This window comes from Carcharhinus amblyrhynchos, chromosome 3 (genome assembly GCF_965287045.1).
Source record: "Carcharhinus amblyrhynchos chromosome 3, sCarAmb.v2.hapA, whole genome shotgun sequence".
Classification (NCBI taxonomy): Eukaryota; Metazoa; Chordata; class Chondrichthyes; order Carcharhiniformes; family Carcharhinidae; genus Carcharhinus; species Carcharhinus amblyrhynchos.
Genome location: NC_137326.1, coordinates 130,514,977 through 130,532,694, shown reverse-complemented (window position 1 = coordinate 130,532,694; position 17,718 = coordinate 130,514,977). Strand labels below are relative to the sequence as shown.

The 17,718-nt window shown below is 46.3% G+C and overlaps 1 protein-coding gene across 1 annotated transcript in view; it reads right to left on the bottom strand.

Moving 5' to 3' along the window:
- The window catches only part of aadac (arylacetamide deacetylase), a 47,111-nt gene that overhangs the window by 12,585 nt on the left and 16,808 nt on the right, over positions 1 to 17,718 (bottom strand). Inside the window, exon 2 of the mRNA XM_080186004.1 lies at positions 4,046 to 4,268. Coding sequence (XP_080042130.1) covers positions 4,046 to 4,268 — 223 coding nt within the window. The remainder of the gene's footprint in view (positions 1 to 4,045; positions 4,269 to 17,718) is intronic.

The following is a 17,718-nucleotide window of genomic DNA, read 5'->3' as shown; positions in this document are numbered from 1 at the left end:
TAGAGTTTTGTTTTCTTTCTCTCCATCAGTAAGCGTGCTTCCTCAAGCTCGCTTCTATTTTCTCAGAAGACCAAGGAAATTTGGCTTGTCCTCTACGACTCTCACCAACTTTTACAGATGCACCACAGAAAGCATTCTTTCTGGTGGTATCACAGCTTGGTATGGGCTCCTGCTCTGCCCAAGACCGCAAGGAAATACAAAGGGTTGTAAATGAAGTCCAGTCCATCACGCAAACCAGCCTCCCATCCATTGACTCTGTCTACACTTCCCGATGCCTCGGCAAAGCAGCCAGCATAATCAAGGACCCCACGCACCCCGGACATTCTCTCTTCCACCTTCTTTTGTCGGGAAAAAGATACAAAAATCTGAGGTCATGTACCAACCGCCTCAAGAACAGCTTCTTCCCTGCTGCCATCAGACTTCTGAATGGACCTACCTCGCATTAAGTTGATCTTTCTCTGCATCCAAGCTATGACTGCAACACTATATTTTGCAGTCTCTCTTGTCTTCTCTATGAGCAGTATTCTTTGTCTGTATAGCACTCAAGAAACTATACTTTTTACTATATATGTGACAATAATAAATCAAATCAAATCAAAAATCAAATCAGAATTCTCTTCAGCAACGCACTCAGTCATCGCGACCCGACCCTCGAAACTCGGTGTTCAATTCACCTTCTGTGTGGCAGTGTGGGGACGTTTAGCCATGTTGATGGTGTTATGAGAGGCTGACTTGTAAAAGTAATACACATTCCAATTGTCCCACACAACCTGCACAGAAAATGTTAGACATGATGGGGAGATGCTGGCGTTGGACTGGGGTGGGGCACGGTAAGAAGCCTCACACCCCCAAGTTAAAGTCCAACAGGTTTATTCAGAACCACGAGCTTTTGGAGCGCTGCTCCTTCATCAGGTCCACTCACCTGATGAAGGGGCAGCGCTCCAAAAGCTTGTGATTCCAAATAAAGCTGTTGGACTTTTTAACCTGGGGTTGTGAGACTCCTTAGAAATGTTAGAGACACGCCAAAAAAAATCTACCACTGAGGCAGCAAAGAATAAATTGCAGTGACAATGGGGCAAATGCTTTGGTCAATTACACAGGGTGCCTCACCCCCTGGATTTACCACGAGTGGAGACACACCTACCCACCACTGCACCAATAATGCCACACTCACACTGCCAGCTGCGAAAGTAACGCCACATTCACCCTGCCAGTTATGCAACACATAGGGTGCTGACCCCCATATTTTGTATGTTCCAACGGACATTATTCTTCCACACCATCCAAATCGGTACAAAGGTAAACTGTGTGTTGAGCCCCACAGCACAGAAAGGGTAAAGTAACATCCATTACAGAAGCAAGTAGATATTGTTGAGTGAAAAACACGCCCCCCCCCCATTATCAAATTATAAAACCACTGGGCACATGTCCAGCTTGCTGTGATCGTTAACCGTTTCATTTCAAAATGTGATCCATTACGCACTTCACTGTAATGCAACCTGAAAAAATGTATCCCAGCTAATGGAATCAAATGCTGACACTTAACTTGGTAATAGCCCATGCGAATGTGCAAAATCTTTCAGCCCATTATACCCCAGACATTAATTAACCTGTTTGAAATAACATTAAAAAGAAAGGCCTCCATTAAAATAGGGATGGAATTTCACAAACAATGCCTCGAGTGTTTTACATAGTAAGTAGTCTCACAACACCAGGTTAAAGTCTACTCACCTGATGAAGGGGCAACGCTCTGAAAGCTCGTGCTACCAAATGAGCCTGTTGGATTTTAATTTGTTGTTCTGAGGCTTCTTACTGTGCCCACCCCAATCCAACGCCAGCAACTCCATCTCAGTGTTTTACATGTTAGTTGGCAATCCTGACCCCCTAACACCAACACAGGCTGACTGGTCATTTACAGCACCCAGTACATGTGGGATCTTCCTGTGCAGGAACGGGCGCGAAAGCGTCCCCAAGTTGGAGAGAGCGCAGAGGAGATTTACCAGGATGCTGCCTGGTTTGGAGGGTAGGTCTTATGAGGAAAGTTTGAGGGAGCTGGGGCTCTTCTCTTTGGAGCGGAGGAGGGTGAGAGGCAACTTAGTAGAAGTTTATAAGATGATGAGGGAGATAGATAGAGTGGACGTTCAGAAACTATTTCCTCGGGTGGATGTAGCTGTTACTAGGGGGCATAACTATAAGTTTCATGATGGGAGATATAGGAGGGATGTCCAAGGTAGATTCTTTACTCAAGAGAGTGGTTGGGGTGTGGAATGGACTGCCTGCTGTGATAGTGGAGTCGGACACTTGAGGAACTTTCAAGCCGTTATTGGATAGGCACATGGAGCACACCAGAATGATAGGGAGTGGGATAACTTGATCTTGGGTTCGGACATAGCTCGGCACAGCATCGAGGGCTGAAGGGCCTGTACTGTGCTGTACTGTTCTATGTTAAGATCTTTCTTCCCTCTTTCAGACTGAGCCATCTCTTCACCGTCTGTTTACTTTGACCAAGTGGAGCTCGGAATGCAGGTGGGTTCTGAGCCTCTGCCTATGCTCGCAGAGCTTGCTGCTTTCTGTGAGAGTGGCACACCCACTCCTTCCAATGTTTCTCCCTCATTTCGTCACTCATCAGTTCCTCAGATGAGTTTGACGGAGAGCAGACAGTCAATGGTGGAGTGGCGGAAGTGGCCGGGTGAGGGGCGGGGGGGTCGGTTTGTGGCACTGGGGGAGGAGAAGTGGTGGGGGGTGCTGGGGCAACCTGCAGAATTTGATCTTCTCCCACAGTTATCGCTTAACAGTTTCACAGTTCAGTGGATAGCATATTCACATTTGGGTCACAAGGCCACAGGTTAGAGGCAGCATGGTGGCACAATGTTTAGCCTCAGGGACCCAGGTTTGATTCCTCACTTGGGTCACTGTCTGTGCGGAGCCTGCAAGTTCTCCCCATGACTGCGTGGGCTCCCTCTGGGTGCTCCGCTTTCCTTCCACAGTCTGAAAGGCATGCTGGTTAGGATGCGTTGACCATGCTAAATTCTCCCTCTGTACCCGATCAGGTGCCGGAGTGTGGCGACTAGTGTATTTTCACAGTAACTTCATTGCAGTGTTAATGCAAGCCTACTTGTGACTCATAAATAAAAACTAAAATAAAGATTGAAGTTCTACTCCACAGGATTTTTATTTATTCTTTCATGGGATGCGCATCCAGCAAACTCCCACAATCAGCAGTAAGATAAACAAAGTGATAATCATTAGATACTGTCAGGCTATTGATCCAGAAGGTCAGCTAATGTTCCGGGGACCCGGATTCGAATCCCACCAGGGCAGGTGGTGGAATTTTAATTTAAAAAACCTGGAATTAAAATTCTACTGGGATTGTAGGTGGTTTCTGAGCCTCTGATAATACTCACGGAATTTGCTGCTTACTGTGAGGGTGGCACACTCACCTTGGACTTCTACCAATACTTTCTCTCAGTTCTTCTCTCAGCACTTCCTCAGACGGGTTTGATGGAGATCAGGGGTTCAGTGGTGAAGGTGGGGGGGGAGGGAGGGGATCATTTATTGCCCAACGCTAATTGCCCTTGAACTGTGGGGCTTGATCGGTCATTTCAGAGGGTATTTAAGAGTCATCCACATTGCTGTGGCTCTGGAGTCACATGTAGACCAGACTGGGTAAGAACGACAGATTTCCTTCCCTGAAGGGCATCAGTGAACCAGATGGGTTTTCCCGAAAATCAACAATGGTTTCATGGTCATCCGCAGATTCTTAATTCCTGATAGATTTTATTCAAATTCCACTGTCTGCTGTGGCGGGATTCGAGCCTGGGTCCCCAGAACATTAGCTGAGTTTCTGGATTAATAGTTTGATGATTATCGCTTTATCTCACGGCTAATTGTGGGAGTTTGTTGCGTGCGAATTAGCTACCACGGTTCCCGCATCATTAGACTGAATACGCTTCAAAAGCTCTTGCAAGTGCTTTGGGACACGGTGGATGGGCACACAAATGCAAATCTTTCTGTCATTCTTCCAAAGGTAATTTTTACAACTTACTTGCACTTCCTAAACACCATCCGCCACCGTGCATATAAATCACAGCTCGCCTCAGTCCCGGCCGCTGGCTGCTCGGCTCGTAAACCCGAACCGGGACCTTGTTAAACGTGGTGTCCGTCACGTTGACATTTTCATCGGACGAAGGAGCCACGGACTCAGCCACAGTGAGGACCATCATCATTTCCATGTAATGCTTGAACCCAATGAGTTCAGTCAGTTCTGCCTAGATACGGACAAAGAGAAACAGTTATGCAGGTTACCCTGACATTCAGAACTGGTGCATTAGTTTCCTCCGGGATCTTCCTGCTCCTCCAATTTTGGGCCCCCGATTTCCCTGGTTCCATTACTGTCTGTGATGGCTTCAGTGCCAAGGCTTTAAACTCTGGAATTCTCTAAACCTCTCAAACCCTTCATATCTCTCTCTCCTCCTCTAAGTCTCACAGTATCAAAGAATCCCTACAGCGCAGAAGGAGACCATCCCACCCAGGCCCTATCCCCATTTCCCCTAGCTAGTCCCTCTCGCGTAAGAACCAACCACTTTGACCACGTTTTTAATCTTTGATTTGATTTACTATTGTCCCATCTTTTAAGCGGCGCAGTGACACACTTGTTGGCACTGCTGCCTCCCAGGTTCAGTTCCCGGCTTGGGTCACTGTCTTGCGGAGTTTGCACGGTCTCCCCATGTCTGCGTGGGTTTCCTCCGGATGCTCTAGTTTCCTCCCACAGTCCAAAAATGTGCGGGTTAGGTAGATTGGCCATGCTAAATCGCCCGGTAATGTCAGAGGGACTAGCTAAGATAAATGCATGGGCTTATGGGGATAGGGCCAGAATGGGATTGTGGTCGGTGTAGACTCAATGGGCCAAATGGTCTTCTTCTGCACCATTGGACTCAATGTATTGGTATACAATGAAAAGTATTGTTTCTTATGCACTATACAGACGCCTATTCTATTACTGAACCATAGAATCCTACAGTGCAGAAAGAGGCCCTTTGGCCCATCGAGTCTGCACCAAATACAATCCCACCCAGGCCCTACCCTCATATCCCTACATATGATACCCACTAATCCCTCTAATCTCCGCTACCCAGGACACTAAGGGACAATTTCTTAGCATGACCAATCAACCTAACCCGCACATCTTTGGACTGTGGGAGGAAACCGGAGCACCCAGAGGAAACCCATGCAGACACGAGGAGAATGTGCAAACTCCACACAGACAGTGACCCGAGCTGGGAATCGAACCCAGGGCCCTGGAGCTGTGAAGCAGCAGTGCTAACCACTGTGCTACCGTGCCACCCACTCCTTTTATCTCCATATGCATCTCGTGGTCAAATTGTGTTTGTCAGTACTCCTATAAAGAATCTTGGACCATTTTATTCTAATAATACAGGGTGTTGTTGACATGACCTTTGTTAAAACCACAGACAGCAACAGTATGGGTGGGATTTTATGTCCTTGCTCATCCCAAAATCATAAAATTCCGCCTGAGGTCAATGGATCTTCCCATTGTCCATCCCTCGCCCGCTCCGATTCCTGTGATGAGGGCGATAAAATTCTGGCCTATGATTTACTTTTCATCTGATTTCGATTTCCACTATGGTATCTCGTAGGCTTCTAATTTAATCATTTCCATTTTGCAAGCCAAGGCCCCATTTTATGCCCACTGCCCTACTTACCATAGAATTGCAAGTAACAATGCAATGAAGTTACTGTGAAAATCCTCCAGTCGGCACACTCCAGCGACTGTTCGGATACAACGGGGAAAAATTTAGCATGGCCAATGCACCTAATCAGCACGTCTTTCGGACTGTGGGGGGAGCACCCAGAGGAAACCCATGCAGACACGGGGAGAGAACATGCAGACTCCACACAGACAGCAACCCAAATCGGGAATCGAACCTGGGTCCCTGATGCTGTGAAGCAGCAGTGCTAACCACTGAGCTACCATGCTGCCCACAGAGAAAGGAATAAATGGATATATGATAAGACAAATTGAACCTCAAGTGGAACATAAACACAAGCATCGATGAGTTGAAAGGCCTATGCGTGTGTGCATGCGTGCGTGCATGTGTGTGTGTATGTGTGTGTGAGTATGTGCATGGGTGCATGCGTGTGTACGTGCGTGAGTGTGTTTGTGCGCGTGCGTGTGTGTGAGATAAAATGCCATACAATTTTACATTAATTAACGGGTGTTTTCCCTTTTTCTTTCTCTTCCAGTGTTAAATATAGTTATTATAAAATGACATTTAAAACTAAATTATGGGTAGAAATCTGATCCAGGCAGCTAAGTGCCAAAAGGTGCAATTTTCTTTGAAAAGTCACTACTATTCTTGGTCTATAAGCTGCCATTTCAACCCAAACTGTGTATGCAACTGAGGGGTTGCCCACCTTCCAATCCAGTTAATACAATGCCCTGTGGCACCCTGACCCAGCAGGCAGGAAAGTACATCTGTACCACTCAACAACTCCATGCCTTGACTGTCCCCAAGCCCCGTCACGCAGTCAGGCTCACTTGCCATCACAATGTAGTGTGTGTGCAATGCAGTGTATGCTTTACAATGTACCATACCTGTGGGAGCATAAAAACAATGCCAGAAAAGGTTCACTGTTATATCAATCCCAAATCAGATAACACATGAAGCCTGACACTAGAATCATAGGGCAGGATTTTCCCATCCCGTCCGCTGGGGGAATTGTAACAGGCGGGACACGGACCATGCAAAGGTCCATTGACTTTGAGTGGGATTTTCCGGACTCGGGGGTCGGGGGCGGGGAGACGCAGCCAGGACGTCCTGCCCATAGAATGCCTACATTGCAAAAGGAGGTCAATTGGCCCATCGAGCCTGTGCCAACAACAATACCACCCAGGCCCTATTCCCATAAAACCAAGTATATATCCTGCTCAATTCAATATCCTGATCCTCCCTTCCCACCCATATCTCTTGATCCTTTTAGCCCAAAGAGCTATATCTAATTTATTCTTGAAATCCTACAATGTTTAGTGCTCAACTACTCTCTGTGGTAGTGAATTCCACATATTCACCACTCTCTGGGTGAAGAAATTCCTCCTCACCTCAGTTCTAAATTCTCAAACTATGACCCCTGGTTCTGAACTCCCCCACCATTAGGAACATTCTTTTTGAATCTACCCTGTCTATGACTATAATTTAACTTATTAATTTGTTCAACTTGGCTAATTAGTTCACTTCACTGTGTCGTACATCAGTTCTCCTTGTGGCTTAGTAGATAACATCCGTCCTGTTAGTTTCACTCACCTCGCTCTGACCAATGTAGCACGAAGATGTACAAACAGGGAAAGTTCTAGATTCCCAATTTGCACTGGGTCAAGGGGACAACCTTCAATTGGCCTCAGCACCACTGGGGCATAACTCAGGCTAAAGGATGATCCTTTAAAACAGAGATGAGGAGGAACTTCTTCGCCAGAAAGTGGTGAATCTGGAACTCTTTGCCACAGAAGGTTGTGGAGGTCAGGTCATTGAGTGTCTTTAAGACAGAGACGGATAGGTTCTTGATTAATAAGGGGATCAGGGGCTGTGGGGAAAAGGCAGGAGAATAAGGATGAGAAAAATATCAGCCATGGTTGAACGGTCGAAAAACTCGATGGGCCGAGTGGCCTAATTCTGCTCCTATGTCTTATGGTCTTATGATTCAGGGGCATGGAAAACTTGAAAGCTTTCCTGGATCAGATAACATGAACAACCCAACTGGAAAGGATGCCCAAGTGGACTTCAGGTGGAGCTAGAGCTACTCCGTTTTCAATATCCTCCACAATTGAATAAATAAATTTATCCTCCAACAGTAATTTCTGGCTTCTTGGTCACAGGGTTCTTGCATGAAAAGTCAGCACTTGCCTAAGGTTTCTGAAGACCTTGTGCCACCCAAAACCTTTGGCAAAGGAAGGGTAACAACCCCTCTCAGAGTTTTGTATCTATTTCCCAATGGAAGAAGGTGGAAGAGAGAATGTCCGAGGGGCATTGATTATGCTGGCTGTTTTTGCAAGGCAATGGAAAGTAGAGACAGAGTCAATGGATGAGAGGTTGGTTTGTGTGATGAACTGGACTACGTTCGCAACTTTTTATAATTGCTTGCCGTCTTGGGCAGAGCAGAAGCCATACCAAACTTTGAAACACCCAGAAAGGATGCTTTCTATGGTGCATCTGTGTAAGGTGGTGAGAGTTGCAGCAGACATGCCGAGTTTCCTCGGTCTCCTGAGAGAGTAGAGACATTGGTGGAGCACCTAACCCAGACCCATCAACTGCCCTATCTTCAGAACCTGTGCATTTTCCATGACTAAACCCCCTAAGCTACAGATCTTGGGACACTGAGGCACAATTTAGCATGGCCATTCCATCTAACCTGCACATCTTTGGACTGCGGGAGGAAACTGGAGCACCCAGAGGAAACCCACACAGACATGGGGAGAATGTGCAGACACCGCACAGACAGTGACCCAAGCCGGAAATTGAACCCGGGTACCTGGCGCCGTAAGGCAACGGTGCTAACCATGGTGTCACCGTGCCAGCATATTAAATGGCCCTCAGCATAACAAAGACATGGTTCCAAATTCCAAACTCAAACTGAAAAAGTATTTAAGAAATCAACAAATCTTCCCCTTGCATTGAAATATATGGAAAAAAAAGGGGGATAACCAAGTTATAAAAAGAAAGCCAATGCAGATTGAACTTTGATATCATTTCTGCATGGCAGATTGCTTACTCCATTCAATACAGCTGTTCCTAGAGTTAACCAACGTGAGATTTAACCTCAGCAATGAGATACATGTTTATTTACACCAGCACGGTCACACTCAATTTAGAACACAACATGGGAACTGGAGCTCACTCAACTTCAGTTGCAAAAAGATGTAAATGCTGGCAAGATCTAATCTTGCAAATTACATATAAATAAAGACGAATGTTTCTTCATAAATAAGGTGGGAGCATCTTCTCCAGAAAAGGGAGGACTGAGAGATGGCCTGACAAGAGGTATTTAAAATGATGAAGGGGCTCAGTAGATTAGATGTAACACAAATGTCCCCCATTGTGTGGGCAGTCCAATACTAGGCACCAGAAAAATAACAGCCGTCAAGAAACCCAATAGGAATTCAGGAGAAATTAGATTAGAATGTCGACCTCATCACCATATGGAGTAGTTAAGATGAATACATTCAAGGAGAAGCTAAATAAACATGAGAACAGAGGAGAGGGGTATGCTGATCGAGTGGGAGTTTGTGTGGAAAATAAACACCACATAAATCAGTGCAGCAAGCTGTCTGATGCTTAAGATTTCTGTTTTTTTTAATCCATACGTGAGATCTGGACACCACTGGCAGCTATTTTGTCCGTCCCTAATTGCATGCGATTTACAAAGCCAGTGTGCAAAGTGAACAGGGCAAACCTTAATCCATCTCATTGCTTGATCCAAAAATCCAATTCAAATTAAAATGTAATCAAAATTTGTATCAAATCTGGCCCTCTCTGAGGAAGGAATGTAGGAACATTGGAATTCAGAGCAGGTTCAGCCCTTTGACTCTGCTCTGCCATTCAAACAGATCATGACTGATCTGTTCCTGGCCTCAATATCTACCTTCCCATATGTTCCCCATATCACTTTACCTGTTTTTTATTAGTTATATATCTCTCTCCTTCTTGAAACCGTTCAATGATTCAGGTTCCACCGCGCTATGGGGCAGCAAGTTCCACAAATTCACCATCCTCAGCAAGAAGTAGTTCCTCCTCATCTCACTGTTAGATCTACCGCCTCAGAACCTATATCTATGATCTCTTGTTCTAGATTGACCAAATGTTCCCCTTTATGGGGCAATGTTTACTCTATCAATCCCTTTTATATACCTCAATTAGATCCCCTCTCGTCCTTCTAAATTCCAGTGAAAACAAGCCCAAACTGTTTAATGTCTCCTCATGTGTCAACCCTTTCATCCCCGGAATCAATCTGGGCAGCAGAGTATAACAGTGGTTGGCACTGCTGCTTCACAGCACCAGGGAGCTGGGTTCGATTCCCAGCTCGGGTTACTGTCTGTGGGGAGTTTGCACATTCTCCTCGTGTCTGCGTGGGTTTCCTCCAGGTGCTCTGGTTTCCTCCCACAGTCCAAAGATGTGCAGGTTAGGTTGATTGGCCATGCTGAAATTGCCCCTTAGTGTACTAGGATGCTTAGGTTAGAGGGATTAGCAGGTAAAATATGTCGGGATATGGGGGTAGGTCCTGAGTGGGATTGTGTTCAGTGCAAATTTGATGGGCCGAAGGGCCTCTTTCTGCACTATGAGGTTCTATGATTCTATGAACCTCCTCTGAACTGCTTCCAATGCCACCACATCCTTCCTCAAATAAGGAGACCAAAACTGGACACAATGCTCCAGATGTGGTCTCACCAACACCTGACAAAGAATTATTCTCAGGTGGGGATCCAAATCCGAGCCTCAGTAGTGAGAAAATGTCCTAACCAGCTAGACTACTAGTGAGGGTGTTGATGAGCTGTGTCATCTTCTCGAAGCAATTTTGAAAGGGTTTGCGATGTCAGTTCAGTGGAAAATCAAGGGCCAACAACATTGCTATGGGTCTAGTGTCAATGTAGGCCAGACTGAGCAATGATAGGGCGGCACAGTGGTTAGCACTGCTGCCTCACAGTGCCAGGGATCTGAGTTCGATTTCCAGCTTGGGTCACTGTCTGTGTGAAGTTTGCATGTTCTCCCCATATCCACGTGGGTTTCCTCCTGGTGCTCTGGCTTCCAATCACAGTCTGAACAACGTTAGATACATTGACCCGAACAGGCACCGGAATGTGGCAACCAGGGCAATTTCACAGTAACTTCATTGCTAATGTAAGTCTACTTGTGATTAATAAACAAACTTTCCTTTACTTTGGGTGTGCTGGTTAGGTTCACTGGCCATGCTAAATTCTCCCTCAGTGTACCCGAACAGGCGCCAGAGTGCGGCAACTCGGAGATTTTCACAGTAACTTCATTACAGTATTAACGTAAGCCTACTTGTGACACTAACGAATGAAGAAAACTTTCAGGGCAACATGGTGGCACAGCGCTTAGCACTGCTGCCCCACAGTGCCAGGGACCTGGGTTCAATTTCAGCCTCGGGTGACTCTCTGTGTGGAGTCTGCACATTCTCCCCATGTCTGCATGGGTTTCCTCTGGGTGCTCCAGTTTCCTCTCACAGTCCAAAAGATGTACTGGTTAGGTGCATTGGTCATGCTAAATTCTCCCTCAGTGTATCTGAATAGGCATGATGTGGATGTGCCGGCGTTGGACTGGGGTAAACACAGTAATAAGTCTGACAACACCAGGTTTTAGTCCAACCGATTTATTTGATAGTAAACGCACAAGCTTTCGAGGTTTCCCTCTTCACCTGACTAAGAGGGAAACCTCGAAAGCTTGTGCGTTTACTATCAAATAAATCGGTTGGACTAAAACCTGGTGTTGTCAGACTTTTTACTATCTGAATAGGCGCCAGAGTGTGGTGACAGGGGGATTCCCACAATCACTTCATTGCAGTGTTAATGTAAACCTACTTGTGACACTAATAAATAAACTTTAAACTTTAATTTTATTTTCCATTGGGCATTAGTGAATCAGATGGATCTCTACAAGAATCCAGCAATTTCCTAATTGAAGTGTTTTTTTCAGATTTAACTAGTTTACCATATTTAAATTCTACAGCAGCCATGGTGGGATTTGAAACTTATGTCTTTGGATCATTAATTCAGGCCCCGAGATTACTAGCCCAGTTGTAAAAGCGACAAGGAAGAGGAATGAGAGGGGCCTTGCCCACCAGTTGAAGCCCAGTGTCACCACATTCGTTGGGGTAGGACCGCTGGCACTTTAGCAGCCAATGGTGGGCCTTCCCTAGGATTTTGGGACCTGAGGATGGAAATTTTTCCCCCTCCACCCTCCACCACCACACACACCGCTCCCCCCCCGCCCCCCCACCAACCCCAACCCTTGCCGGAGGTGCTAGCCTATCAGAAACCAACAACCCTCCACTGCCCATCAGTACCACCAGCTAACAATGAACCCATCAGAGGCTGAGAATTGTCAAGGGAGCCTGGACATAGATGGGTGAGGGGGTCATACAGTAGGAAAGGGGAGAATCACTGATGAGTGAACTCCAAAGATGTGCCGGTTTGGTTGACTGGCCTTGTCAAATTGACCCTTAGTGTCAGGGGGCTAGCAGGGTAAATTCATAGGGTTACGGGGATAGGACCTGGGTGGGATGTTGTTGGTGCAGGCTTGATGGGCTGAATGGCCTCCTTCTGCACTGTAGGGATTCTATTCTATGATTCAAGGAAAATGGAGGGGATCAGAAGGCATTGACTGGTTTCCAGAGGGAGACAGACATATTTCCAATAAAGAAAAAGGGAAGAGGGTTATGGGTAATAGGCGGGGAGTTGGATCTGAGACCAGGGAGAGATCAGCCATGATCTGATTGAGTGGCAGAGCAGGCTCAAAGGGCTGAATTTGCCTACTTCTGCTTTGAATTCCAATGTTCCTTTGTTCCAAAGGGCCAGGGAATGGCTTTGGACATTGACTCCACTTCCTGATCATAAGGCCTTTGGTTAGACACTGAGAACCTTTAAATGAGGCACACCATTACCACAACACCCACTCCCCACAGAACCCACTCCCCAGAAGCAAACAGGACTCTCGGGTATCCCGCGACAACGCCGACTCAAGGGCCTCAATTAGCAACGAGGTGGGAACGCCAGGAGGGGCTCGGAAGGGACTGAATAGGTTTCAAGAGCGAGACAGACATATTTCTATTCAAAACAAAAATGGAAGGGGGATATGGGGAAGAGGTGGATGTGAGACCAGGGAGAGATCAGCTATGATCTGATTGAACGACGGAGGAGGCTCGAAGGGCTAAATTTACCTCCTACTGCTCCAAATTCCTACGATCCTATGTTCCTATGTTTCTACAGGTCAGAGACAGGAAAGTGACAGGGTGCCCACTAATACCCCCCACCACACATGGCCCCCCCAAATCCCGGCCTAGTTAAATGCTCCTCCACTGCCTCACAACTCACTGCTGGGAAGGCATTAAATTCTTTCCAGAAAGTGCAAAACAAGCCTTGCAAAAAGCAGAGCGGAGCAATCCATCCCCAGTTTGACTTGTGCATCAACTCAGCAAACACTCAAACTGATCTCAGCCATGCTTCCTACTTTTGATTCCTGTCCAGCCATCACTGCTGGAAAGGATATGTGTCTGGACATTGATTAAGCGCCAGAGAGGCCTGCCAAAAGCTCACTTGTCAAGTCATGAATGCCCAGCACCTCCCCCCGCAGGGCCATATGTGACCTCCATAGCTGCTGAAATTGCAGAATATTGAACTAAATGTAATAAATAGCTTCAAAGGAGCTGGCAACTCAGGGAGGAGAACAATATGTGACCACAACTCCAATCTGAATCAAACCATTTTTGAAGGCCAACGTTTCAAAGCAACTGACAACATGAATCTCCTTTCCCTGGCACTGAGTTTCCAGTTTTGAGAGCTCACATTCCATCCTTCGAACTCTTTTTCTATCACAACTCCGAACCACGGAATTGTTACATTGCAGAATCCATTGAATCTCCACACAGTAGAAGGCGGCCATTCAGCCTAACAAGTCGGAACCCTCTCTCCAATATTTTAAAGCATAAGATCCCTACAGTACAGAAGGAGGATAAACAGCCCATCGCGTTTGTACCCACCACCATCTCACCCAGGCCCTACTCCTGTAACGCCACGCATTCACCCTGCTAGTCCCCCAACACTCGGCTCAATTTAGCCTGGCCAATCAACCTAACCTGCACATCTTTGGACTGTGGAGGAAACCGGAGCACCCGGAGGAAACCCACGCAGACCTGGGGAGAATGTGCAAACTCCTCACAGCCAGTGACCTGAGGCCAGGATTGAACCCAGGTCCCTGGTGCTGTGAGGCAGTAGTGCTAACCACTGTGCCACTGCGCTGCCCAGGCCCCTATCCCTGTAACTCCAAATGTTTACCCCACTAATTCCCCTAACCTAACCTATATATTTTGCAATTGAACGCCAATGGTGGAGGGATGGAAATTGAGATTCTCAAGAGGCCAGAATTAGGGGCACTAAGGGGCAATTTAGCATGGCCAATCTGCCTAACCTGAGCATCCTGAGGAAACGCACACAGAAGTGGAGAAAATGTGCAAACTCCACACTGTCACCCAAGGTTGGAACTGAACCCAGGTCCCTGGCGCTGTGAAGCAGGAGTGCTAACCATGGTACCACCATCTCAAGATGGGGTGCAGAAAATGGCCATTTGGTCCACTGCCACCGCACTGGCTTTCCAAACATGTATCACGGTTTAGTGCCGCTCGCCTTTGCCCAGTGCCCCGACACACTGGGTGATTGTCCGAATGGAAACAATGCCCTCCTGAACGGAACATGTCACCGCCACGTTTCCAGGCAGTGCATTCCAGACCCCAACCACTTGCTGAGTGAAAACCTTTCTCGCCTATCATGTTTGCTTCTTTTGCAAATCACTTTAAATCTGTGCCCTCTCATTTTCGTTCAAACCAAATCGCCCATGCACGCCATATGCAGATAAGTAGTTACACCGGCAATGCCACAGGTCATGAACTTACCCTGACATCAGCTGCATCTATAGTAATCACTCAAACCAGCTGTAGCTTAGAGGGGATACAGGGGTAAACAGGGGAATAAAAAAACACATGCAGTGATGGATTATAGACAGAAAGTGAGTTCTGATTGTGAAAAATTTATTTTGTGGTTTTTGGCGGGGGTGTCACAAGTAGACTTACATTAACACTGCAATGAAGCTACTGTGAAATCCCTTAGTTCCGGTACACTGAGGGAGAATTTAGCATGGCCAATGCACCTAACCAGGAAACTGGAGCACCCGGAAGAAACTCACGCAGATACGGGGAGAATGTGCAGACCCTGCACAGACAGTTACCCAAGCCAGGAATCAAACCTGTGCCCCTGGTGCTGTGAAGCAGCAGTGCTAACCCACTGTGCAACCGTGCCACCCTACAGGCATGGCACCCAGCAGAGAATGTTGATTACTGATGCTTTTTGGTGCATTTCTGCAGTATTTAGAACTGTACGGTGATTTTTGATTTGATTTATTATTGTCATGTATTCGCATACAGTGAAAAGTATTGCTTCTTGTGTGCTATACAGACAAAGCATACAGTTCATAAAGGAAAGGAGAGAGTGCAAAATGTAGTGTTACAGTCATAGCTAGGGTGTAGAGAAAGATCAACTTAGGTAGGTCCATTCAGAAGTCTGACAGCAGCAGGGAAGAAGCTGCTCTTGAGTCGGTTGGTACGCGTTCTCAGATTTGTCATTATTTCATTAGGAATGGCTTAATCAAAATAACACTAGCTAGTTTATGGCTCATGAATTTTGCACAGACAGTACTGCTCTGTGAGCAAGCCTATGTAATTACTGCTATCGTAGCTGAATGAGAAAAGATGAAAAAGAATGCCTAACTTAGCAACAACAGCTTATATTCACCTTCAAAGTAATAAAGCATCCAAAAAACACTTCACAGAAGCATTATAAATCATAGCAAGGAGATACTAGATCAGGTGGCTTGAAATTAGATTTTAAGGGGTGCCTTCAAGAAGGGTAAAGGGGTGCTAGAAATGGAGATGTGTAGGAAGGGGATTCCAAATCTGAAGGTTGATGCAACTGCACGCCAATGGTGGAGGGATGGAAATTGGGATTCTCAAGAGACCAGAATTAGACCAAAGGTGATTGGGTGACACAGTGCTTAGCACAGTGGCTATCTCACAGCACCAGGGTGCCAGGTTCAATTCTGATCTCGGGTCAGTGTCTGTGTGGAGGTTGCATATTCTTCCTATGTCTACATGGGTTTCCTCCGGGTGCTCAGGTTTCCTCCCACAATCCAACGATAGGCGGGCGGATTGGCCATGCTAAATTGCCACTTAGTGTCAGGGGGACTCACAGGGTAAAGAGGTGGGATTATAGGGACAGACCCTGGGTGGGGTCGGTGCAGGCTCGATGGGCTGAATGGTCTACTCCTACACTGTAGGGATTCTACGACTCTATGACCTCAGAGCACATGGGCTTGAGAGTGGAAGGACAGACATGGAGGGACATGGCCATGGGGGGATTTGAAAATGAGGATAAATCATGATGACGGGGTCTTAGCAAGGTGGATGTGGAGAGGATGATTCCTCTTGTGAGGGGGTTTAGAAGTAGGGGATCATTGTTTGAAAATAAGAGGCCCATCATTTAAAATGAAGTTGAGGTGAATTTCTTTTCTCTCAGACAGCTGTGTGTCTTTGGAACTCTTTTTGTGAGTTCCATGATGGAAGCAGAGTCTTTGAATAGTTTTAAAGCAGAGGTGGTTTGATTCTTGATAGGTAAGGAGGTGAAAGGTTATGGGGGTAATCGAGACGCAGGTTTGAGGTTACTGTCAGATCAGCCCAGGATCTTATTAAATGGCAGAGCAAAGCTGAATGGCCTCTTCCTTCCTGCTCCTTCATATGACCAGGAGTCAATGTGGGTCGGCAAGCATGGGGTGACGGGGGGTACGCATACGAAATGGGCAGCAGAGTTTTGGATGATCTCAGGTTTACGGAGGGTAGAATGTGGGATACCAGCCAGGAGTACATTGGAACAGTCAAGTGCAGATGTAACAAAAGCATAAATGAGGGTTTTGGCAGCAGATGAACTGAGAAAACAACACAGTCAGGAGGTGTTACTTACATCATAAAATTATTGAAAAGGCTTAAATAGATGAATACTGGTACAGTGAACAGTACACATATGGGCTGGAAATATTGTCATCTTCATTGTGTGCCATCTATTGTTCTCTATTAAACCTCCACTATCGTGCATTTGCAAATCTTCTCCGCTGGTTGATTTGCTTATTCAAACGCCAGACACTATCTCACGGAAGCATCTTGAAACAATCCCAACTGGCTACAAGTAGATAAGACTCACATTTGTCTCACATTCAGTACTTGTGCTGCCAGAATTCAGCTGAAACCACTGAAGAGCCACAGAGTCATAGAGATTGAAAGCATGGAAACAGGCCCTTCCACAAAACGTGTCCATGCCGCCCCTATTTTTTAACCACAAAACTAGTCACGGTTGCCCGTGTTTGGCCCATATCCCTCTATACCCATCTTACCCATGGAACTGTCTAAACACTTCTTAAAAGATAAAATTGTACCCGCCTCTACTACTACCTCTGGCAGTTCATTCCAGACAATCAACACCCTCTGTGTGAAAAAAATTGCCCCTCTGGACCTTCTTGTATCGCTCCCCTCTCATCTTAAACCTATGCCCTCTAGTTTTAGACTCCCCTACCTTTAGGAAAAGATATTGACTACCCAGCTGATCTACGCCCCTCATTATTTTACAAACCTCTCTAAGATTACTCCTAAGACTCCTACGCTCCCCAGAAAAAAGTCCCAGTCTGTCCAGCCTCTCCTTAGAACTCAAACAATCAAGTCCTGGTAGCATCCTAGTAAATCTTTTCTGCACTCTTTCTAGTTTAATAATATCCTTTCTATAATAGGGTGACCAGAACTGTACACAGTATTCCAAGTGAAGGTTGTGGATTTATGACCTACTCCATAATGGTCGACTCCAATTAATATGTAAGAATT